The sequence below is a fragment of the Procambarus clarkii genome, chromosome 27 (genome assembly GCF_040958095.1).
Source record: "Procambarus clarkii isolate CNS0578487 chromosome 27, FALCON_Pclarkii_2.0, whole genome shotgun sequence".
NCBI lineage: Eukaryota > Metazoa > Arthropoda > Malacostraca > Decapoda > Cambaridae > Procambarus > Procambarus clarkii.
This window is the reverse complement of record NC_091176.1, coordinates 14,261,061-14,287,920: the sequence shown is the minus strand read 5'-3', so window position 1 is coordinate 14,287,920 and position 26,860 is coordinate 14,261,061. Positions and strand designations below refer to the sequence as shown.

The 26,860-nt window shown below is 49.0% G+C and overlaps 1 protein-coding gene across 1 annotated transcript in view; it reads right to left on the bottom strand.

Moving 5' to 3' along the window:
- The window catches only part of LOC138369153 (uncharacterized), a 40,171-nt gene extending 13,664 nt beyond the window's left edge, over window positions 1-26,507 (bottom strand). Inside the window, exons 1-4 of the mRNA XM_069332086.1 lie at window positions 26,453-26,507; window positions 25,395-25,465; window positions 22,885-23,583; window positions 22,335-22,634 (exon numbers count right to left, since the gene is read on the bottom strand). Coding sequence (XP_069188187.1) covers window positions 22,335-22,634; window positions 22,885-23,583; window positions 25,395-25,465; window positions 26,453-26,507 — 1,125 coding nt within the window. The remainder of the gene's footprint in view (window positions 1-22,334; window positions 22,635-22,884; window positions 23,584-25,394; window positions 25,466-26,452) is intronic.
- Window positions 26,508-26,860: the final 353 nt, after the last annotated feature.

The following is a 26,860-nucleotide window of genomic DNA, read 5'->3' as shown; positions in this document are numbered from 1 at the left end:
CTTCAAACCCTACCTATTTAGTAGACGAGGATTTACTGCATAAAGTAAACCTCTGGACCACAAAATTGGGGGAATGAATATGTGAGCGACTGTGAAAGAGAAGGGGGGGAGGGGGTAGTGCGTGACCGCAAGTGCAGAGCAAGACAAATGACTAGTTATCTGCGGCCATCACTGACCGCTGTGACCCCCCGCCCGCCCGCCCACACCACCCGCCGCTCTCCCCGGCTACACCCAGGCCTCTCATACACCCATATCCTCGCTACACCTTGTCGCCCCCTACACGGACGAGTGTCTCCACTCTCTCCACTTCTCACTCATCAATGACAAGTTGCAGCAGCACACGACCTATTGCCTTCCTAATTGGTTGGCTGATTAATCGTTTATCTTGCTCCCTAAGGAGGTCATTGACACCGTGTAAACAGTATTCGATTACCCCTTGAGATAAGTATACGATATCGTCTTAACTTCTCAAGAAGAAGAGTCAAATCAGAGGGGATAAAGCAGTATTCTAACACAGATCTTGTTTCTAGAGGATGGAACGGTCTTAGTGTCTCTTCAATCCTCTAGATGTTGTGTAGTGGTGATCCAAGAGGTGTTGCTGCAAACAGTAGGCCTGGTCAGAGACCGGGCAACAGGTACATCGATCCTCGGAAGGTAGCCCACTCAGCAGCCGGCGTCAACAACCAACCAATCAATCAATCAATAAATAAATCAATCAATCAACAGCTTCGCGGGTTTTTCGAGAGAGAGTTTTTTCGCGTTTTTTCCCCTTGTGACCAGCACTCCCGTACTGTGCATATTAACAAATCAAATTATTCAGAAATGGCTGCCCATTTATAACTCTCACATTTCATTTCATGTAAATATTTCAGTACATATTTACACGAGACTGACATAATAACAGCGCAACACGTGACCATTATAATTGTGTACTTTACATGCACAAATAAATCCCATTAACGTGATGTATCATTGGTTGCATTGTTTATGACCATGTCGTGGTGTAGTGGTGTAAGGCGTGTGTCTTGGCAACCCGTTCTCGCAAATTTAATAAGTCAATATTGACTTATTAAATGTGCATAGGTGACATACTTAACATAATAGATACCCTTAAAAAGATTCATAGAAAACACCGACCTTACCTAACCTTGTTAGTATCTTAAGATAAGCATCTTATTGCTTCGTAATTACAATTATTACCTAAGCTATAATAGGTATAGGTTAAGTAATAATTGTAATTAAGAAGCAATAAGATGCTTATCTTAAGATACTAACAAGGTTAGGTAAGGTCGGTGTTTTCTATGAATCTTTTTAAGGGGTATCTATTATGTTGAGTATATCACCTATGCACGTAGTTAATAAGTCAATATTGACTTTACGAATTTGCGAGAACGGGTTGGTCTTGGAGCACCCAGTGAGCAGGTTAGAATCCTCACTATGGCTTCTACTGATTTTTCTCTCTAATATACAATCCAAATAACAGGAAAATAGGTAGCGAATTCTCCTTTCATTGCCACTATTTTAGTAGGGAAATATGTATAATTTGCTCATTATTTATGCAAATCGAATTAGTTTGGGGCAATTCTGCGGACAGCGTGACCACTCGGTACACTCTCGCCCGACAGGGTATACAAAACCCTGATCAGTGGTAGTCAGTATACGGGTGGTGTTATCCTGTAGTTCAAACCTACAGCAGAATGTGAGTATCCTGCAGTGGTTGTGAGAGAAGGAGAGGGATCGCTGAGCGCCAATGATCACTTCACTGACGAAGGAGAAAGTTGCCCTAAAGCACAGGAGTCTCCCACTGCCCCTATATGTTTAACACTTCTCTCACCCTGTCCATGGAGGACACAAGAAAATGTATATATGCTGGTTAGCACTGTAAATGTGTGGCCACGTCTGTGGTAGAAAAAAAAAACTGCCCCTTCATACCATTTTAAATGTTCTGTGTATCTTACTGCCACAACAAATGGTATCTAAACCTCTACAGCAGGTGTCTGGGTCTCAAGTCATGGTCTTACAGTATGGAGACGTAAAGGAGGCAACATAAATTAATGAGGGATGGAAAAAGAAGAATTTTTTTTTTTTTACAAGAGGACGAGCGGACTTGGATGGAAGTTAGACAGTCTCGCTATTACTAACGACACTGGTAAAAGCATTGAGCGGAGTACCACTAGGGGTCAATACCTGTTCCTACAGTGCGTCAACGACTGACAAGCAGCAGCCTAGAACATATGAAAACACGATACCTATGCTAAACTAATGAGAAGACTCAGACCAGAGGAGCATCATACCTGGAGAGGGTTCTGCGAGTTCTTCTGCTTCCCGAGCCCGGCCTGAGGCCAGGTCGGGCTCAGGAGGACCGTCATATATTGCAGAATGAACTAAACACACAACAGAGATAACAAAATTGAACACTGGGCTTTAATACAGACATTCGTAAAGTTATGAGGATAGAAACTGAAGCGGAAAGACACCCCCGAGAGCAGTCCAGAATGAGAGGGAAGCAACACAGATGTACTACGACTTTGTCGAAACTAACTCATTACACAATTTACACATATGATTTACACAATTTACACATTACACATATGAAAAACGATATTAAGAGTCACTTCTTATTATTAACATTTTTACTGACAAAATTTAATTACAATTTTGTCTAATCTGAGGATTTCAATTAAGCTATTAAAAGTGAGAATAATGCTGGTATTCACTGCCACACAGGATAGAGAATACCGGCATTATCCTCACTTAAATAAGACTGCACTAAACTACTAATAGTTGAAAAGGTTGATGATGGTCGGGCCAAAAAGCCCATTTATGCGAACGCGCGCACTACCCCATTCACCTCTTCATTCCCCAGACCTGAGAGACGCCACAGCACAAGCCGTCCCACGCACCAAGTTACATTACGTTCCTGCCACCCACCTCCGTAATAATCCACACATCAAAGGTTATATATCTAACACGTGTTGACTTTATTACGCATTCTCCACGACTGAGGAATGGAGAATATGCAACTCCAGAATAAGACTTATTGAATACCAAAAGTGAAACTTATACGACGCTTACCGACTGGACAAAGTGGAGCGAGAATGCTTTCACGTTACAAAGGTTTGAATGCAAAAAGAGTTCTAGGCTACAAAACCAGGTGGTGTGGGAATGATTCTAAATAAGCCAAGAGAGAGACCATCTAGACTCTAGAGCATATCGCCCATGTCTGGAGACTGCCACAGCGAGCCACGGCAACCACCCATCACTTCAATTTGAGCAGGAATTAAGAGTCGATCACAACCTGTTCCTGAATCTTCAAATGCAGCCGCCTCAATGACCCTTGACCTCTCCTCTGCCCCAACTAATGACCTCGTCGTTACAGTAGCAGATAAATGATTTGCTAATCAATGACTCCCATAAACACGCGACACAGATTAATTAACCACGGGTAACTAAAGAAAAAAATCCCACTAATCAGGTTAATATTACACGAGTCGAACACAAGAAACTTGGCTCCACAAAGACCCGTCCCCGTTGGTACGGACCACCACCACCACCACAAGACCTAGGTCTTGGCCCCCTCGTTACTACTGCCACGGCGGTAGAACAGGAGCAGCCTCCACGGCCCTAAACACAGGGTTGCGTGGCAGTGCAGGTGTTGAAGCGACCAATAAAGTGTGGTAACCGCCGCTGTCGGCTCCACCACACCGCACCGCTCTCGAACCATTAGTCAGACCAGGCCTTACAAGGAGAGTCTGGCCCTAAGAGGAAGTGGGAGCAGTCTTCCTGATACGGTTCAACATGCGCCCTGCCTCATGCTGTCCTCTTAACAGGGCCACCATTACGGAAAAAAATCAATATCCAATTTCAATTATACTCGTGAATATGTAGAGACGCTGAATGGGGGAAGTCACGCAGCCAACACCACCACAGGTGGTATCACCCACCACTAGTGAGTAACCACAGGTGGTATCTCACACAAGTAGGCCTTCCTAGGCCTATTATATGATATCTGAGGCCTAATATATAGTACATATACGAGCTATACTAGGCCTATACTAGGCATAAGTGTTTTTTTAGCTCCATTTTTTAAGACTTCCTTACTAGTCAGTATACTACTATGTAACAACTAAGTACGTACGAAGTCGTGACTATTGACGACCGTCACAATAGGTAGTATGTAAACAGAAAGATGGGTTGTAGGGATCAACACACCAGTCAAACACTCCTTCACCACCCCAGTAAGACTGAAACAAGTTAGTGAGCAGGTCAGAGCTTCAGGACCCAGGCAGGAATATCCCAGAGAAAAAACTGGAGCCCCAGTTTAGGAGACCACACAGGCAGCGGTGCTCATCACCCGGCCTCGTAAACACCCACTGTGAACCATAGCAAATCACCCGCTCTTCAATAATTAACCTCGTCGCCACTTTTTACTCAGCGACATAAAACGCCACCGAGAGAGACACCTCGTACCCTAACCCACAATGCCAACACCCTAACCCACAATGCCAACACCCCCCCCCCCCTCCCTCCCTCCCCCCCCCCCTCGCGTGGTAGTGTTGCATCAAGAAAAACACAGATTTGGATTATAACACTCCAGGAAAACAATGAGAGGCGAGGATATCGTTGGTGGGGAAAAAAGGAACGTGTGTAACTATATACACACTAAGGAACAAACAAAACTGCTAGTGACACCTCTCAGAACTACTAGTACAGGAAGGAAATAGCTGTCCTGAGGGGTTGGGTCCACCGAGTAGTCACTATGTCGTGGTACTCCAGTAGTGCTAAAGGGAAATTACACCCCAAGGGTTGGTGAATATAGAAGGCAGCAGGCAATATTAGAATGTAAAGTATGCAGTGAAGAAGTTAAACTAAAAAACGACCACCCGGGCCTGCGGGCCGCTCCAAGCAACAACCTGTTGGACCAGGAACTCCCAAGCGGGGAACAGAACTCTCAGAACCTCATCCTGAAGATTGCGTAACTTATGCCTAGGATTGTTATTTATGTCTAAATCAGGTTATACTCGTGGTTATTGTTCACTGTCAGGCCCTTTAGAATTATAACAGTACAGAAAGTGACCTTTTTTGTTTTTAAACGAGGTGATACAATGGTCCAGGTTTTCTACATTCCAGTCAAACTATCTAGAGGTTCAGTCACATTTGGAGGATGGGTCGAGATGTGACCCTGGAGCACGACTCATCAAACACTTAAGAGTCCGCCTACGAAACCTGTACATCTTTCCTTGATCATCGCGACATAGTTTGCATACTAATTTATAAACTCCGAAGCACTACCAAGTTAACTATAACAATAATAACCCCAGGTTGTGAAATTTCCAAGCTCATAAACTGTTGAATAAACACAGGCTAAGCAGCCATGAGTGAGGGAAGATCAACAGGTTTCGTAACTGGACACACAAATATTTGAGAAGTCGTGGCCCAAGCGTGTACAGGTGGAGGCTGCCGCTGGCGCCGCCCAGAACACCTTGCATAATGCCAGACTATTTTCAACAGCGACGAATGTTGATAATGAGGATACCAACGACAGGTGACAATTGCAGCTTGCATACCAATCGTTGGCAGCGACCCTTTTAAGGACGATGGCAATCTTGATGGCATAGAGTTGTCAGTCGCTCCGATATGTGCATGAACATGCCTGAAGGCCATTAACCTCTATTGACGACACCATGATGAGAAACTCGCCTTTGACCAATCTAACAACATACTGTGTTCATGTTACCGTTAGCCAAACAATCCGCGAACACATGTCATTGATGTTAACGTTAACTAGGAGTCATGGAGCCTGAGAGGGTTCTCAGAACCTGGGAGAGGGTTCTCAGAACCTGGGAGAGGGTTCTCAGAACCTGGGAGAGGGTTCTCAGAACCTGGGAGAGGGTTCTCAGAACCTGGGAGAGGGTTCTGCGAGGAGTCCTACTCCCCAAGCCCGGCCCGGGGCCAGGTTTGACGTGTGATCATTAGATCCAACAGACTGTGGCTTAGAGCGGCCCGCAGGCCCACATATCGACAATAACCCGGTTAGTTCGACACTTCTTGCAAGAAAATATCTAATTTTTCAAGTCCATTTCCCTTCCAGCAATATTCCATAAGCTTGCTGGGAGGATACTGAACAGCCGTAGACCTCTGGTCCTCATGCAGTGTTCTCCAATTGTGCCTATGGCACCTCTACTCCTCACTGGCTCTAGTCTGCATTTCCTACCATGTCGTTTGCTCCAGTATGTTGGTATTTTACAGAGCAAATTTGGGACCTGGCAGTCCAGTATCTTCCATGTATATATATTGCTAGGAAGGATGGGGGGGGGGGGGGGTACGCGGCGTGGCCCGGGTCAGTCTCCCATCAATCCATGCACCTGTTTATCTGTCAATCCATCCATTTATTCATCTATCCATCCCTCTAACCATCTACATCTCTCCATCTATCCATTCACCCATCAATCTACCCATCTACACCCATATATCCATTCATTTATCTGTTCATCTATCCATTCATTTATCTGTTCATCTATCCATTCATTTATCTGTTCATCTATCCATATATCTACCCTATCCAGCTATCGCCTTGTCTATCCATCTACTGTGTGCGCGCGTGTCTAGGTCTCTCTGTCTCTCTTCTAAAAGTATAACTGTCCAAGGTGTAGGTGGGCGCCAGTGAGGGGAGTTCAGTGGCCTGAAACATTAGAACAAAAATATTGACCACACACGCTGGTGAAGAGTCGCGACTTATAACCTTCGAAGGTTATTAAGTGGTGGCCCTTTTGAGCCATCACCAGTATCAATAGATGATACTGGAGATCTGTGGAGGTGCGACTGCACCCTGCGTGACGGGAGATGTCTCCCGGACCAAATGGTGACCAGATGGTGGACAAACACGAGAGGGAGAGAGAGAGAGAAGATTAAGCCACCCAAAAGGTGGCTTGGGCATGAATAGCCCATAAGTGGTGGCCCTTTTGAGCCATTTCCAGTATCAATAGAGGATACTGGAGATCTGTGGAGGTGCGACTGCACCCTGCGTGACGGGAGATGTCTCCCGACTGCTGAGGCCTCCCGTCGGACAGACACTCTCTCTTATAGTGTCGATGAGACGCCTCTCCCGTCTCCCTTCTAATTTTGAGAGCTCTGAGCCAGTCCCAATAATGTAGGTGATTTATCGTGTCTGTGCCGTATATGTTCTCTGTATTCCCTCTATTTCAGCAATAACTCCCGCTCTCAAGTGGGATGTGAGCATCGAGCAGTGCTCAAGGCGGGACAGCACAAGCGAATCGAATAGTATGAGCATTGTGATGGGATCCCTGGATTTGAAGGTTCTCATAATCTATCATACTTTCCTGGATGACGCTATATTTGTTGGGTTATGCTTACTGAATGTCAGGTCGCCAGACATCAATTATTCCCAGATCCTTTACATGTTCTTTGGGTGGTTATGACTTATTTTACAACGAAATGCAAGGTACTAGACAAATGGTATTAAATATAGAATAAACCTCCATATAAACACCCCATTAAGGGTGACCTTATCAGATGATCAAGACCTCCTAAGATGAATGCTGTCAACAGGGATCCCCACTAATCTCTACAGCAGTTGCTGGATTATATGGGCGTCTAAGACCTCCAGCCTCGCGGGCTAGGCAGTCACCGTGGGAGCCTGGTCCCAGGTCAAGCCTCGGAAGTAGAAAAACGTTAAATGAGCCACAGGTAATTCTTGCACCCAGGTGTCGCTACCCACTTGTTCTCCCATCCCCCCCCCCCTTCTCCATGTCACCTTTCCTCCCTCCCCATTTCCTCATCCACCTTACCCTCCCCCGCCCCTCCTCCACATGACCAAGTCTCCGACAGCGACTGTCGGCGAGAGTGAGTGGCCCGAGGTCCGACACAACCCAGGGGCCAGATTCACGAAAACACTTACGCAAGTACTTACGAACGTGTACATCTTTCCTCAATCTTTGACAGCTTTGGTTGCATTTATTAAACAGTTTACAAGCATGAAAACTTCCCATTCAACTGTTATTATTGTTATAAACAGCCTCCTGGTTCTTCGGAACTCATTAACTGTTTAATAATTGGAAACAAAGCCGCCAAAGATTGAAAAAAGATGTTCAGGTTCGTAAGTGTTTGCGTAAGTGCTTTCGTGAATCTGGCCCCAGGTCGGTACCCGGGCTGCTGCTCTGCCTATCAACACACATCTGGAAAAGCCTCATCGCGGGAATCCTCGTTAAGATCTCTCGACAAGATCAGTGAAGACGCTAATCACAGGATCTTACCAGAGCCAAACCTCTAACCTTAAGCATCTTAGAAAATTAAATGAAAAGTCAATGAAGATTATTTCTGTTGCCACCGACGGAAACTGTACAAATAAGAGCCGTTCTCGCCAGTGTGAAGGCCTCAGCGAGGGACGAATATTCAGGGTGATGATAGGCCTACAAAGACGCCACTCCCAAGATGTAGCGTCCGTCTTGCTCACCTACCTTGTCTAGTTGGGGAGTGTTCAAGCAGCAGCCCCGTCACCATCACACCAGTTACAGCACCGCTACTGTGCCAGGTAAGTCTACTACGGGCTCACCATACCCCGTGCTACTTCCAACTATTGGTTCCCAGTAGCTGAATCTAACAACAGCCACCATCACCACAACCACCATCACAACCACACACCAAATGCGCCATCTTCCTTAATGACAAAAGATGGATAAACAATTAAAATACAACCGAAAATCGATGAAATACACTAAAATAAAGAACAAAATTTGTATAAAAAATGTCGTTTATGGCACACTAGAGAAAATATATTTAAACTGTACCAATAAAAAATACGAAAAATAAGAAAAACAAAGATTAAATGAAAACAAAACACGAAAACGATGAAACTGATATGAAACAATAAAAATAATAATAATAATAATAATAATAATAATAATAATAATAATAATAATAATAATAATAATAATAATAATAATTACAAAAGTAGCAATAACAAGAAATATTTAAATTAAAAAAAATCAAACTATCCCTCCGTGCAGAGAACCCGTCTGCCGGATCACTCGCATTAAAATCCGGCTAAAGAGCCGGCCGTACGGCAAGAGCCGGCCCACCACCGCGTCACACACCCCAACACGACACAAAGACACACTCAACACCCACGCCACTCTCAAAAGCGGCACACAACACAGCCGACAGACACCAGCGCCCGCCGGCACTCAACAAAGCCACCATGAAACTCCATCACCATCCTATCCGTCACACTCTGCGGGGGATCCCACACCAGATAGCTTACCTTACAGACAAATGATCATTCAAAAACCAGTCGAAACCATTATGAGGGAGACCGAGAGAGGATCTGATCTCCCCCCCCCCCCCCTCGGGAGCCTCGGATCTGGCGGCGGCGGCGGCGATTGTCACTTGTCTCCCCCGGCGGGCTTATCGCCATCTCCATCGGACAGAACTACGGGGTATTTTGGCGCGCGAGACCCCGGTCACTGTGAGGTGGTGGGTGCTGATACCACTCATTCATGTCACCCACTGATAACATCACAGTGTACATACCATACAAGTCCCAGCATACATTCATGTCACCCACTGATAACATCACAGTGTACATACCATACAAGTCCCAGCATCCATTCATGTCACCCACTGATAACATCACAGTGTACATACCATACAAGTCCCAGCATCCATTCATGTCACCCACTGATAACATCACAGTGTACATACCATACAAGTCCCAGCATCCATTCATGTCACCCACTGATAACATCACAGTGTACATACCATACAAGTCCCAGCATCCACTCATTTCTCTCGTCTAACAGATTTTAGTCTATTATTATTGCTTTCATCGTTATCATTATTATTTGCTGTAAACATAGATTTAGGATAAAACAAAGCGACATTCCGTCAATGCAAACCAGGGCTCCTCGATTCTTCAGTCTCCTATCAAGAAAAGTTACATGTCGCTAGAACAACAGTGGAAGCTTTCCAGAAAGTCCTTACTGGTGGGACAGCATTAGTGATTTGAATAGGAGCAGCATTGTGACGGGATCCCTGGATTTGAAAGTTCTAGTAATCCATCCTATCATTGTTGTAGCTGACGCTATATTTACTTGCTTATGGCTCCCTAAAACGTTAGATTGTCACACATCATTACTCTCAGGTCCATTAAATGTTGCTTTCATACTATGGGCAGATTTGATTGTGTCTTGTATTCTGTATTTTGTTTAAGGTCTTCATTTTTTTCTATACAGTAACTAAGTACCTGGAATTTAATTCTTAAACAGCATCTTATTTTCTGCTGCCTAATCAAAAACTTTTTTAATATAATTTAGTTTGTCAGCGTTTTCTACAGAAGTAATTTTTATGTCTGTTTTTTCTGCAATGTGTCGTATGCAGAAGATGATACGAAGCTGTTATTTGCATTTTTGTCTATATCTAATATGAGAATAAGGAAAAAGCAGTGGTGCAAAAACTGTGCCCTGAGGTGCTGGAGCTTTTAACAGAGCTTGGACTATTTTATTTGATTGACTGTTACTATGTGTTCTGTTTGAAAGAAAATCGAGTATCCATGGCCCTACCTGCTATTCCTATTAACCTCATTTTGTTGGCTATCACTCCATGATCACATTTATCACATACTACCGAGTCCGTGTACATCACACCTGCATTCTGTTTTTCTTTTAATGCCTCTGTGATTTTGTCCTAGTGGTCGAATAGTTGCAGAAGGCGTGATTCTCCAGTTCTAAATCCATGTTGGATTTGCGGACATCAATGTTTTCCATAAAACTGGAGATGTGACTCTTGATCACTCTCAAAAACTTGTATTATGTGGGACGTTAGTGGACTGGTCTGGGATCTTAATTTTCTTGACTATTGCACTCGGGGCACCACAGCAGTTTGCTCTTCTCTGTTGCGTAAGTGTTGTCTACGCTTATTGTGGTTAAGCAACGGCTCGCTAACTAGCTCAATATCGCCCCAGTCACTAACACAGTTGCAGCCAGGGCTCTTGACAACTTGGCCCCAGCACCAGACTCATGGAATTCAATATTAATAATTTACAAAGAAATGCAAAGTGCCAGTAGCACAGGCAATCAGTATAGTGTGAAGCGCTTGGACACCGGGCAGATACCAGATGCGCTTATATCAGCAGACATAGCCCCTCTACACAAGGGAGGGAGCAACACATTGGCAAAGAATTATAGACCAGTTGCACTAACATCCCACATAATAAAAGTATTTGAGAATGATTAGGAGTCATGTCACTAGTTTCATGGAGACTAATGACCTTCACAACCCAGGCCAACATGGATTTAGAGCGGGAAGATCGTGCCTCTCACAGCTACTTAACCACTATGACAAAGTCACCGAGGCAATAGAAGAAAAACAGAATGCTGATGTGATATACACGGACTTCGCAAAGGCATTCGATAAATGTGACCATGGCGTGATAGCACACAAAATGAGGTAAATGGGACTAACTGGTAAAGTAGGATGCTGGATACTCAATTTTCTGTCGAACAGAACACACAAGAGTAACAGTCAACCAAATAAAATCGAGTCCAATCGCAGTTAAAAGCTCTGTACCTCAGGATACAGTCCTTGCACCACTCCTTTTCCTTATTCTATCAGATATAGACAAAACTACAAGTCACAGCTTCGTATCATCCTTTGCAGATGACACAAAAATCAGGATGAAAATTACCACTGATGAAGGCATTGAAAAACTACAAGCAGATATTAATAAAGTTTTCGAGTGGGCAGAAGGAAATAAGATGTTTAACAGTGATAAATTCCAGGTACTCAGGTACGGTAAAAATGAGGACCTTAAACATAATACAGAGTACAAAACACAATCAAATGTACCCATAGTAGGAAAACAACATGTAAAGGATTTGGGAATAATAATGTCTGACGACCTAACGTTTAAGGAGCATAACCAAGCAAATATTGCGACAGCCAGAAAAATGATAGGATGGATTACGAGAACTTTCAAATCCAGGGACCCCATCACAATGGTTGTACTCTTCAAGTCACTTGTGTTGTCGCGTCTTGAGTACTGCTCAGTATTCACTTCCCCCTTCAGAGCAGGAGAGATTGCTAAAATAAAGTACAGAGAACATGTACGGTATATATAGACGCGATAAAGCACCTAAATTATTGGGATCGTCTCAAAGCTCTCCAAATGTACTCACTAGAAAGGAGACGAGAGAATCAAATAATATACACGAGGAAAATACTGGAGGGCCAGGTCCCAAATCTACACGGTAAAATAACAACGTACTGGAGTGAACGATATGAAAGCAAATGCAGAATAGAACCAGTGAAGAGCAGGGGTGCCATAGGCACAATCAGAGAACACTGTATAAACATCAGAGGTCCGCGGTTGTTCAACGCCCTCCAAGCGAGCATAAGAAATATTGCCGGGACAACCGTGAGCATCTTCAAGAGGAAACTAGATCATTTTCGCCATGAAGTGCCGGACCAACCGGGCTGTGGTGGATATGTGGCCCTGCGGGCTGCTCCAAGCAACAGCCTGGTGAACCAAACTCTCACAAGTCAAGCCTGACCTCGGGCCGGGCTTGGGGAGTAAAAGAACTCCCAGAACCCCATCAAGCAGGAGCCTCCATTTACGCGGGGAGTGAGAGAGAAGTGGAGACGGGAGGGACGGGGTTCAACTAACACTCAATAGGTACCTTGGAGTTAGACAGTTTCTGGAGGTTACATCCTGAGGATGGTCAGTAGTTGGTCTAGTAGCTCGGTGTACACGCGCGCACCCACGCGCTCACCTCACACTCATATACTCAACGGATGCGAGCAGCAGTGCCACGGTAGGAGAGCAGCAGTGCCAAGGTAGGAGAGCAGCAGTGCCAAAGGAGGACACCTTGCATTAGATGAAGCAGAGGGCATTAGGCGTGTCTGGGCGGAGGGGAGGGGGAAGGGGTGAGTGGGCGGGAGTAAGACAGCAGCAGCGGGTCCTGGTAGGGGGTGGAGCGGTGGGGGGGGGGGGGGGGCACTCGCTACACCTGGAGTACACCTCGAGTACAGCTGGGAGTTGTTCCACTCCCCAAGTCCGGTCCGGGCTTGTCATTTGATAACCTGATCTAGGAGGCTGTACACGTACAACAACTTACACCGGATGCGACAGAGAACGCCAACGTCAGAAAGTTGAAACCAAATGTGCATCAGGTAGGGAAAAAACAGGATAGCAGGAAGAGCATGAAGACTGAGGGTTCGGTCCCCTGTAGTCATTATAAGTAGTAATTGTTAGTCAAGCACGCATTAACACTTACAAAGCTCCCTACGTACAGCAACACCTACACAGTGCAGCCACCAAACACTGCAACATTAGGAGAGACAAGGTCCACAGGCGATATGATCCCAACGTAAAAGATACTGAGGGGATATATATAGTAGTCTTCTCCAGGGGAGGGACAACACAATGTGGAGGTACAGACGGAAGTTGAGCTAGAGAATTGCAAGAAAACACTCGTATAGCGAGTAAATGAACTTGAATGACTTTGTACTATAGGTACTATTCGAAGCTTCAAAAGCAAAAAGACAGTACTGGAAAATCACGAAGAATAAATGCCACAGGTACAAAGGGTACGAGGCAGGACCCATGAGCCGAATCTCTCTGTCCATAGAGACAAACACACGGCAACACTTACACCCATCCGGTGCAACACAACAACCAACAGAAGACGTCGCTCACGCATCACCTCCACCACACCCCTACACTCTACACTATGACACCCAGCTAGAGCCCCACCCTCACACCCAGCCCCACCCACACACCCGGCCTTACCCACCCACACCCGTCACCTGCATACTTTACGGCGGGTAACCAGATCCTGCAGCAGGGCCTGGGCTGCTGCACCCTCTGCGCCCCCGTCACTAAGGCCAGACAGCTCGTGGGCGACGACTCGGCATAATTATACCTGTGCGTATTTACCACCCATGAGAGTGACAAATGATCCACGGATTCAGATTGGCTTTTGTTCTCTCTCTCTGGAATCGGGTTGGGTTTCTGGATTGAGGAGCCACGAAGCATAGTTTAGTTAACATGTCCTCGTAAACAAAGATTAAATGGTCGTGAATCCAGCCACCAAACGCAAAGCTTATCAATTATTTTTTCCCCACATGTGACTCCCAACTGATGATGTCCAGCCACTTGTGCTGGACAGCCAGGCGACCACACCCGGGCACAGCCAGGCGACCACACCCGGGCACAGCCAGGCGACCACACCCGGGCACAGCCAGGCGACCACACCCGGGCACAGCCAGGCGACCACACCCGGGCACAGCCAGGCGACCACACCCGGGCACAGCCAGGCGACCACACCCGGGCACAGCCAGGCGACCACACCCGGGCACAGCCAGGCGACCACACCCGGGCACAGCCAGGCGACCACAACTGGGTAGAGGGCGCCACAACGGGCCCGTAACCGGTGTAGATCAGTGTAATATAGTGGTTAGAGACGTTTCGAAAGCCTTCGGCAAAGTGTGGCACACAGGCCTAAAATATAAGATATCTGAGCTAGGACTTCCTGAGAGATTTACTGCTACTCTCTGCAGCTTTATAGACAACAGACCTGCTAGGCTTAATATCGGCAGCTACTTGGGTGACGTAATAGAACTGAAAAGTGGAGTACCACAAGGAACCTGCCTCTCCCCCACTCTATTCAACATATATACAGCTGACCTACCCTAACCCCAACATGGAGAATACATCACATACGCTGACGATGTCGCCCAAATAATATGCCAACCGGGACCATCAAAGCCGCTACTAGCCGACAAGACCAAGGCGGCAATTGAACTCAAACAAATTTGAGAAGCAATGGAAAATTAGCACCAACAAAAGTTTCAGATAATACACATTGCAAAAAGAAACCCAGACCCCATTATACTTGACAACCGCCCGATCCAATATGCGGAGGTAGGCAGAATACTGGGACTTATGATAAATAGAACAGGGATACAATTCCACATAAGGGACCGACTAAACAAAGCCAAAGCAGCCTTAGGAAAACTGAGAAGATTCCGAAGCCTCAGTACAAACATTCAGATCCACCTATACAAGGCTCTAGTTCGGCCGCATCTAGAGTATCCCCCAGTACCACTACACACCTTGAAGAAAACTAACATGCAAAAACAGCAAGCAGTGCAAGATAAGCCACTAAGGAGAGCAGCAAAACACCGTCCACCATATGATCCGACAATCAAGGAGCTCCATGAGCTCCTGAACATACAGCCACTAAACATCAGACTGCAGCACCAAGCCATCAGGGTGTGGAACACCATCGAAATGTTAGAGGACCCAATGTTAGAAAGATTGCTCCAAGATGAGACGCCCCGCTCCCACAGCTGGTGGCCCAAGATGAGACGCCCCGCTCCCACAGCTGGTGGCCCAAGATGAGACGCCCCGCTCCCACAGCTGGTGGCCCAAGATGAGACGCCCCGCTCCCACAGCTGGTGGCCCAAGATGAGACGCCCCGCTCCCACAGCTGGTGGCCCAAGATGAGACGCCCCGCTCCCACAGCTGGTGGCCCAAGATGAGACGCCCCGCTCCCACAGCTGGTGGCCCAAGATGAGACGCCCCGCTCCCACAGCTGGTGGCCCAAGAGCCTCGATTTACTAGATGAAAACCCCGCCCCACAGTACATAATTCCCAGGTGACATACTGACCAGAAATCCTTAACTCTATAATTGGAAAAAATTGAGTATGTATGTGTATATGTATATAAATATATATGTGTATGCATGAATAAATCAATAAATAATAATAAAATAAATAGCCTTGAACAAAACAACATGTGTGGCAGCATCGGAGTGTGTACATATGAATGCTACACAGTATTCATCTATAGACATCCATATATGGTGAAACACATGTGAAGAACCTCTCACACACTCACAGCTCCCTGACAAGAGGGAGCCAGCTTAGCTTAGCTGCCAACACCCACACATCGTGTCAGCAAGGCGGACAGCCCGCCTGCTTTCATACCTCTCACTGTATTTCCCACTTCTATACTTCCCTTCACCTATGCCTCTCCTTCCTCTTTACTCCCCCCCCCCCAAAAAAAAAGGGCGTGTGACCCCAGACAAGGCCGGGGTCACACGCCTCCAGCCTCGCGGGTCAAGAGTGCTCAGAGAGGCATCAAGCCACCTCCCAGATATCGCCTCAGATCAACACCGCTCACATCATCGACACAATCAGGAAATTTGAAGGTGCTTGATGACCAGATAAGCTAGTGAGGCTATCTCCTGTCAGCAGGGGATGGGGTAAGTGGGGTCACGAGAGGGGCAGGAGCCACGGAGAGGGAGGAGGGAAAGAAGGAGTAAATGTTAACGGGGAAGGGAGAGAAATTGCGGTGTGAGGGTGGAGATGTGGAGAGAGAAACAGAATCAGGAGTAAATTGGGATACGCACAGCAACAATATGATGGGCGAAAACCATAGAGGGGGGAGGGGGGAGGGGGGGGGGGAAGGGGGGAGGGGGGGGAAGGGGGAAGGGGGGAGGGGGGGTGGGGGGGGAGGGGGGGGGAGGGGGGAAGGAGGGGGGAAGGGGGCGGAATGAGGGAGGGAATGGGGGGGGGGGAAAGGGAGGCCGGTATACCAAGAGGAAGATCACCGAAGTCAAAACGATCCCGAGGGGACTATTGAGATCAAATCTTTCCAAAGACGGTACGGGCACATTTTGAGACCTGCTCACCCAAGGTATTCACGCCCTCCGGAGACAAACCATGAGCGAGGAGCCAGGGCCTCGCTCCACACGGGAGTCAACGCTGGCAGCGTGTGGGGTTAACCCTTAACGGAGGAGGGTTAATGTTGCCCCCAGGAAAGGGGGCAACATTATCACAAGAGATTTTATATGCCCACATTCTCAAACGTTGTCATCCTTGTTCATCCTCCCCCCCCCCTCTCCCTCTCTCTCTTAATATACACTTTTTATACACTTGTATAGCGTTCCTTTTGAGAGAACAGATGAAATACCAGCAAGTGGGCAGGTAAACACACACACACAACGCATGATACATGTAAAAATACAACGGGACGCGGAGAAGCAATATGATACACTTTACTGGGCGAAAGACCAACCTGAGTTTCTGTAAGCACATCTAGTTCAGTACATGGGGGCGGACGCGAGCACACACTAGATGTGATGAGAGCCCAATAGGCTCAGCAACCTGTACACCAGTTGATTGACAGTTGAGAGGTGGAACCAAAGAGCCAGAGCTCAACCCCCCGCTAGCACAACTAGGAGAGTACCACTAGATGGGTACACTACAACAGTCACCATATACATTAAGGCCACACTACAACAGTCACCATATACATTAAGGCCACACTACAACAGTCACCATATACATTAAGGCCACACTACAACAGTCACCATATACATTAAGGCCACACTACAACAGTCACCATATACATCAAGGCCACACTACAACAGTCACCATATACATTAAGGCCACACTACAACAGTCACCATATACACTAAGGCCACACTACAACAGTCACCATATACACTAAGGCCACACTACAACAGTCACCATATACACTAAGGCCACACTACAACAGTCACCATATACACTAAGGCCACACTACAACAGTCACCATATACATCAAGGCCACACTACAACAGTCACCATATACACTAAGGCCACACTACAACAGTCACCATATACATTAAGGCCACACTACAACAGTCACCATATACATTAAGGCCACACTACAACAGTCACCATATACATCAAGGCCACACTACAACAGTCACCATATACATTAAGGACACACTACAACAGTCACCATATACATTAAGGCCACACTACAACAGTCACCATATACACTAAGGCCACACTACAACAGTCACCATATACACTAAGGCCACACTACAACAGTCACCATATACACTAAAACTAAAGTACAAGAGTGAGGTGTGTTTTGTGGGAAGAATCAGCCGGGATATTAGAGCAAATTATCCCCGACACTTCCCCAGTGTCTGGGGATTAATTCCAATTTGCATATCTGAGCGGTCCATCAAAACCTTTAATCTAACCATTAGACTTAAAATACCTGGGCAGAACACCTCCCTCCTGGCTACCCACCTACCCATGAGAGAGCCCACCTTCCTCCTAGCTACCCACCTACCCATGAGAGAGCCCACCTCCCTCCTGGCTACCCACCTACCCATGAGAGAGCCCACCTCCCTCCTGGCTACCCACCTACCCATGAGAGCCCACCTCCCTCCTGGCTACCCACCTACCCATGAGAGAGCCCACCTCCCTCCTGGCTACCCACCTACCCATGAGAGAGCCCACCTCCCTCCTGGCTACCCACCTACCCATGAGAGAGCCCACCTCCCTCCTGGCTACCCACCTACCCATGAGAGAGCCCACCTCCCTCCTGGCTACCCACCTACCCATGAGAGAGCCCACCTCCCTCCTGGCTACCCACCTACCCATGAGAGAGCCCACCTCCCTCCTGGCTACCCACCTACCCATGAGAGCCCACCTCCCTCCTGGCTACCCACCTACCCATGAGAGCCCACCTCCCTCCTGGCTACCCACCTACCCATGAGAGAGCCCACCTCCCTCCTGGCTACCCACCTACCCATGAGAGAGCCCACCTCCCTCCTGGCTACCCACCTACCCATGAGAGAGCCCACCTCCCTCCTGGCTACCCACCTACCCATGAGAGAGCCCACCTCCCTCCTGGCTACCCACCTACCCATGAGAGAGCCCACCTCCCTCCTGGCTACCCACCTACCCATGAGAGAGCCCACCTCCCTCCTGGCTACCCACCTACCCATGAGAGAGCCCACCTCCCTCCTGGCTACCCACCTACCCATGAAAGAGCCCACCTCCCTCCTGGCTACCCACCTACCCATGAGAGAGCCCACCTCCCTCCTGGCTACCCACCTACCCATGAGAGAGCCCACCTTCCTCCTAGCTACCCACCTACCCATGAGAGCCCACCTTCCTCCTGGCTACCCACCTACCCATGAGAGCCCACCTTCCTCCTGGCTACCCACCTACCCATGAGAGCCCACCTACCCATGAGAGCCCACCTCCCTCCTGGCTACCCACCTACCCATGAGAGCCCACCTTCCTCCTGGCTACCCACCTACCCATGAGAGCCCACCTCCCTCCTGGCTACCCACCTACCCATGAGAGAGCCCACCTTCCTCCTAGCTACCCACCTACCCATGAGAGAGCCCACCTCCCTCCTGGCTACCCACCTACCCATGAGAGAGCCCACCTCCCTCCTGGCTACCCACCTACCCATGAGAGAGCCCACCTCCCTCCTGGCTACCCACCTACCCATGAGAGCCCACCTCCCTCCTGGCTACCCACCTACCCATGAGAGCCCACCTCCCTCCTGGCTACCCACCTACCCATGAGAGAGCCCACCTTCCTCCTAGCTACCCACCTACCCATGAGAGCCCACCTCCCTCCTGGCTACCCACCTACCCATGAGAGCCCACCTCCCTCCTGGCTACCCACCTACCCATGAGAGCCCACCTCCCTCCTGGCTACCCACCTACCCATGAGACCCCACCTCCCTCCTGGCTACCCACCTACCCATGAGAGCCCACCTTCCTCCTAGCTACCCACCTACCCATGAGAGAGCCCACCTCCCTCCTGGCTACCCACCTACCCATGAGAGAGCCCACCTCCCTCCTGGCTACCCACCTACCCATGAGAGAGCCCACCTCCCTCCTGGCTACCCACCTACCCATGAGAGAGCCCACCTCCCTCCTGGCTACCCACCTACCCATGAGAGAGCCCACCTCCCTCCTGGCTACCCACCTACCCATGAGAGAGCCCACCTCCCTCCTGGCTACCCACCTACCCATGAGAGAGCCCACCTCCCTCCTGGCTACCCACCTACCCATGAGAGAGCCCACCTTCCTCCTGGCTACCCACCTACCCATGAGAGAGCCCACCTTCCTCCTAGCTACCCACCTACCCATGAGAGCCCACCTTCCTCCTGGCTACCCACCTACCCATGAGAGCCCACCTCCCTCCTGGCTACCCACCTACCCATGAGAGAGCCCACCTTCCTCCTAGCTACCCACCTACCCATGAGAGAGCCCACCTCCCTCCTGGCTACCCACCTACCCATGAGAGAGCCCACCTCCCTCCTGGCTACCCACCTACCCATGAGAGAGCCCACCTTCCTCCTAGCTACCCACCTACCCATGAGAGCCCACCTTCCTCCTGGCTACCCACCTACCCATGAGAGCCCACCTTCCTCCTGGCTACCCACCTACCCATGAGAGAGCCCACCTCCCTCCTGGCTACCCACCTACCCATGAGAGAGCCCACCTTCCTCCTGGCTACCCACCTACCCATGAGAAAGCCCACCTTCCTCCTGGCTACCCACCTACCCATGAGAGCCCACCTTCCTCCTAGCTACCCACCTACCCATGAGAGAGCCCACCTCCCTCCTGGCTACCCACCTACCCATGAGAGAGCCCACCTTCCTCCTAGCTACCCACCTACCCATGAGAGCCCACCTTCCTCCTGGCTACCCACCTACCCATGAGAGCCCACCTTCCTCCTGGCTACCCACCTACCCATGAGAGCCCACCTTCCTCCTGGCTACCCACCTACCCATGAGAGCCCACCTCCCTCCTGGCTACCCACCTACCCATGAGAGCCCACCTCCCTCCTGGCTACCCACCTACCCATGAGAGCCCACCTCCCTCCTGGCTACCCACCTACCCATGAGAGCCCTCCTCCCTCCTGGCTACCCACCTACCCATGAGAGCCCACCTTCTTCCTGGCTACCTACCTACCCATGAGAGAGCCCACCTTCTTCCTGGCTACCCACCTACCCATGAGAGAGCCCACCTCCCTCCTGGCTACCCACCTACCCATGAGAGCCCACCTCCCTCCTGGCTACCCACCTACCCATGAGAGCCCACCTCCCTCCTGGCTACCCACCTACCCATGAGAGCCCACCTCCCTCCTGGCTACCCACCTACCCATGAGAGCCCACCTTCTTCCTGGCTACCTACCTACCCATGAGAGAGCCCACCTTCTTCCTGGCTACCCACCTACCCATGAGAGAGCCCACCTCCCTCCTGGCTACCCACCTACCCATGAGAGCCCACCTCCCTCCTGGCTACCCACCTATCCATGAGAGCCCACCTCCCTCCTGGCTACCCACCTACCCATGAGAGCCCACCTTCTTCCTGGCTACCTACCTACCCATGAGAGAGCCCACCTTCTTCCTGGCTACCTACCTACCCATGAGAGAGTCCACCTTATTATATATATATATATATATATATATATATATATATATATATATATATATATATATATATATATATATATATATATATATATATATATATATTCGCATGGGAAAATATCAAGAGAACTCGAACAAAATTATTTAAAAATATTAAAGTCAATCGAGGAAAAAAATACAAGAATTAATCAAACCCCAAAAAGACCACGAGGAAAAATAATAAAGCGAGAGAAATCTAACATAAATTTCACCAGACAGATAATTCTCTCCGCTGGGTCCGTAAAGCCGTAAAAACATTAATATTTATAAGCGACTCAAATTCCCAACACAACTTCTGCTGACTCCTGGGGACTGTGTTGGTTCTGCTGCCTGGTACTGGGACTGTGTTGGTTCTGCTGCCTGGTACTGGGACTGTGTGGGTTCTGCTGCCTGGTACTGGGGACTGTGTGGGTTCTGCTGCCTGGTACTGGGGCTGTGTGGGTTCTGCGGCCTGGTACTGGGACTGTGTTGGTTCTGCTGCCTGGTACTGGGACTGTGTTGGTTCTGCTGCCTGGTACTGGGACTGTGTTGGTTCTGCTGCCTGGTACTGGGGACTGTGTGGGTTCTGCTGCCTGGTACTGGGACTGTGTGGGTTCTGCTGCCTGGTACTGGGGCGGTGTTGGTTCTGCTGCCTGGTACTGGGGCGGTGTTGGTTCTGCGGCCTGGTACTGGGGCTGTGTGGGTTCTGCGGCCTGGTACTAGGGCTGTGTGGGTTCTGCTGCCTGGTACTGGGGCTGTGTGGGTTCTGCTGCCTGGTACTGGGGCTGTGTGGGTTCTGCTGCCTGGTACTAGGGCTGTGTGGGTTCTGCTGCCTGGTACTGGGGCTGTGTGGGTTCTGCTGCCTGGTACTGGGGCTGTGTGGGTTCTGCGGCCTGGTACTGGGGCTGTGTGGGTTCTGCTGCCTGGTACTGGGGCTGTGGGGGTTCTGCTGCCTGGTACTAGGGCTGTGTTGGTTCTGCTGCCTGGTACTGGGGCTGTGTGGGTTCTGCTGCCTGGTACTGGGGCTGTGTGGGTTCTGCGGCCTGGTACTGGGGACTGTGTTGGTTCTGCTGCCTGGTACTGGGGCTGTGTGGGTTCTGCTGCCTGGTACTGGGGCTGTGTGGGTTCTGCTGCCTGGTACTGGGGCTGTGTGGGTTCTGCTGCCTGGTACTGGGGCTGTGTTGGTTCTGCTGCCTGGTACTGGGGCTGTGTTGGTTCTGCGGCCTGGTACTGGGGCTGTGTTGGTTCTGCGGCCTGGTACTGGGGCTGTGTTGGTTCTGCTGCCTGGTACTGGGGCTGTGTTGGTTCTGCTGCCTGGTACTGGGGCTGTGTTGGTTCTGCTGCCTGGTACTGGGGACTGTGTTGGTTCTGCTGCCTGGTACTGGGGACTGTGTTGGTTCTGCTGCCTGGTACTGGGGACTGTGTTGGTTCTGCTGCCTGGTACTGGGGACTGTGTTGGTTCTGCTGCCTGGTACTGGGGACTGTGTTGGTTCTGCTGCCTGGTACTGGGGACTGTGTTGGTTCTGCTGCCTGGTACTAGGGGACTGTGTTGGTTCTGCTGCCTGGTACTGGGGACTGTGTTGGTTCTGCTGCCTGGTACTGGGGACTGTGTTGGTTCTGCTGCCTGGTACTGGGGACTGTGTTGGTTCTGCTGCCTGGTACTGGGGACTGTGTTGGTTCTGCTGCCTGGTTCTGGGGACTGTGTTGGTTCTGCTGCCTGGTACTGGGGACTGTGTTGGTTCTGCTGCCTGGTACTGGGGACTGTGTTGGTTCTGCTGCCTGGTACTGGGGCTGTGTTCGTTCTGCTGCCTGGTACTGGGGCTGTGTTCGTTCTGCGGCCTGGTACTGGGGACTGTGTTGGTTCTGCTGCCTGGTACTGGGGCGGTGTTGGTTCTGCTGCCTGGTACTGGGGCGGTGTTGGTTCTGCTGCCTGGTACTGGGGCGGTGTTGGTTCTGCTGCCTGGTACTGGGGCGGTGTTGGTTCTGCTGCCTGGTACTGGGGCGGTGTTGGTTCTGCTGCCTGGTACTGGGGCGGTGTTGGTTCTGCTGCCTGGTACTGGGGCGGTGTTGGTTCTGCTGCCTGGTACTGGGGCGGTGTTGGTTCTGCTGCCTGGTACTGGGGCGGTGTTGGTTCTGCTGCCTGGTACTGGGGCGGTGTTGGTTCTGCTGCCTGGTACTGGGGCGGTGTTGGTTCTGCTGCCTGGTACTGGGGCGGTGTTGGTTCTGCTGCCTGGTACTGGGGCTGTGTTGGTTCTGCTGCCTGGTACTGGGGCTGAGTTGGTTCTGGCCGTACTGCTGCCTTATTAAAACATAGGGGGCATGAATAACTGACTTCATACGGTGTTTCAAAAGAGAATTTGATCAACACCTTCAAAGGATAACTGATCAACCGGGTTATGATATATACGTTAGACTGCGTGCAGCTGCGTCTAACAGCCTGGTAGGCCAGACCATCCAGGAGGCCTGGTCAGAGACGGGTCAGCATGGACATTGATCCCCGGAACCAGCGCAAGGCAGGATACACTGGCGTGACACCGTATCGTGTAGACAAAGTGTATGCCTACCTGTTGTTGGTCCCGGGAATTAATGTTCCCGTGGCCCGGTCTTTAACCAGGCCTTCTGTTTGGTCTGCTTGATGGGGTTCTGGGAGTTCTTCTACTCCCCAAGCCCGGCCCGAGGTCAGGCTTGACTTGTGAGAGTTTGGTTCACCAGGCTGGTGCTTGGAGCGGCCCGCAGGCCCACATATCCACCACAGCCCGGTTGGCCCGGCACTCCTTGGAGGAAACAATCTACTTTCCTCTTGAAAATGTCCTTGGTTGTTCCGGCAATATTTCTTTTGCTCGCTGGGAGGATGTTTATAGTGTTCTTTGATTGTGCCTACGGCACCTCTGCTCTTTACTGGTTCTATTCTGCATTTTCTTCCCAACCGTTCACTCTAGTATGCTGTTATTTTACTGTGTAGATTTGGGACCTGGACCTCCAGTCTTTTCCACGTATATATATATATTATTTGATATCTCTCTCGTCTCCTTTCTAGTGAGTACATTTGGAGAGCTTTGAGACGATCCCAATAATTTAGTTGCTTTATTGCGTTTGTGTATGCCGTATATGTTCTCTGTACTCCCTCTATTTCAGCAATCTCTCCTGCTCTGAAGGGGGAAATGAGTACTGAGCAGTACTCGAGACGGGACAGCACAAGTGATTTGTATAGTACTGTACAACCATTGTGATGGGATCCCTGGATTTGAAAGTTCTCGCAGTCCATCCTAGCATTTTTGGCTGAAGCAATATTTGCTTGGTTACGCTCCCTAAACGTTAGGTCGTCAGGCATCATTATTCCCAAATCCTTTACATGCTGCTTTCCTACTATGGGTACATTTGATTGTGTTTTGTACCCTGTATTATGTTTAAAGGTCCTCATTTTTACCGTATCTGAGTATCTGGAATTTATCACTGTTAAACATCACAATTTTCTGTTGCCCAGTCGAAAACTTCCTTAATATCTACTTGTAGTTTTATAATGTCTTCAGCAGAGGTAATTTTCATGCTGATTTTTGTCATTTGCAAAGGATGATATGAAGCTGTGACATATATATTTGTCTATATCTGATATGAGAATAAAGAAAAAACAGTGGGGCAAAGACTGTACCCTGAGGTACAGAGCTTTTAACTGCCCTTTGACTACTGTATATGTTTGACTGTTACTGTGTGTTCTGTTCGACAGAAAATTTAGTATCCACCGTCCTACTTTACCAGTTATTACCACCGACCTCAGGTTGACCAGGTATCCTATGGAGGCGTTTACAAGTTCTCTTTTGAACCCCGTGAGAAGTCGACCACTTAATGAGCCTTATGTTTAGAGGAAGAGAGTGTCGAAACATCTTGAGCGCTCATGCGTATCTATTGCACCTCGACTCTTTCCACTCCCTATCACTTTGGTACTGTGCACTTCCTATCATGCCTGGGCGCTGGACTCGTAGGGATTATTTCCTTGAGCAAATCTGGAGCCAAAATATCATTCAGGTATAACTAAAATATAGACGTCTCTCGCCTGCGCTCAATATGTAGATTTAAATATATTAAATGTTCCCAATAATTTCCATGACTTACTGAATGGATTTGGGCAGTAATAGACCTCTGCATGTTATCCAGGTCAATAATTCCTCCATCTTTGGATGGGGCTGTTAAGAGTAAGCCATTGTGACGCTATATCTTCTAGTATCAACCCGAAACCCCTAACTAATCCTAACCTCCATTAGGATCAGGAAATTGTAACGGAGGTTACATGAATATTCTTGTCGATCAAAATTGGAATGCGTCTCTCCAGCCATCAAAGCATGGCAGTGATGCTTTCTGCAATGTCTCGTCTTTTTGTGTGTGTATCTTCATGATAAAATATGTAGTTCTGTTGTATTATAAAGTGTAGACCACACACCATGTGACGTAGAGAACTATTTGGGCACGTCTTCCTGTGCAACCTTATCTAAAGGTTACCGCCCGGGGAAATGTTAGTGGCATTACAGGTCCCCCTTAGCTGTAATGGTGGTAGTATAGACCTACCTTAGCTATAATGTGGTAGTATAGACCCCCTTAGCTATAATGGTGGCAGTACAGACCCCCCTTAGCTATAATAGTGGCAGTACAGACCCCCCTTAGCTATAACAGTGGCAGTACAGACCCCCCTTAGCTATAATAGTGGCAGTACAGACCCCCCTTAGCTATAATAGTGGCAGTACAGACCCCCCTTAGCTATAATAGTGGCAGTACAGACCCCCCCCTTAGCTATAATGGTGGCAGTACAGACCCCCCCCCCTTAGCTATAATGGTGGCAGTACAGACCCTCCTTAGCTATAATGGTGGCAGTACAGACCCCCTTAGTACAAGAGGGTCACCTGCGAGGGAGGGGGATTACAAGGCGTTGTACACAGGTGCACAGTACCGACACATGCACGAAGCGGAGCCTGACTCTGGAATACTAAGGTTCAAAGGAACGCTCATAACTCACTCGCTGTGTTTTACGCAAATCAATTGCCAAGTGGCCAACATTACCGCCTGGGACCCGGCGCGTCCTCCCTCCTAACTCGAAATTCCTGGCAGTGGTAGATGGGAAGACGCAAGCAACAGTCTAAGGCCCAACCTCCTATCCTGGTCGAGGGCCACTCTCTCACCTCTGACGTTTAATGCCACATGGCCATCTGATTTACGCCTCCAAATGAGGGTCATTATGCCAGATAAGCCATCCGTGGTTTTCAATTGGCGATTGAAAAGGCATTTACGATGTTATCGACCGCTGCCAGAGAGAGACCCGCACATTTGTCGTGGAAGAGGAAGGTCCGTGCGGTGGGCGGCTGGTCCAACGTCTGCCTCCACCACACAAACATCTCATAAAAATATTTTATATTTCGCCGTAACCGTGGATTAAGGCTCTTTAAATATTTTATTTAACCTTGGTCAGATTAAGTCATAAAAGCCTCTTAACATTTAGGGAGTAGGAGCAGCACTGGCAGAGCCGCCCACGGGAGTCAACAAGCTTCGCACACTTTCAAATGATCTTCAATTGGAGTTTTAAGCCAGTT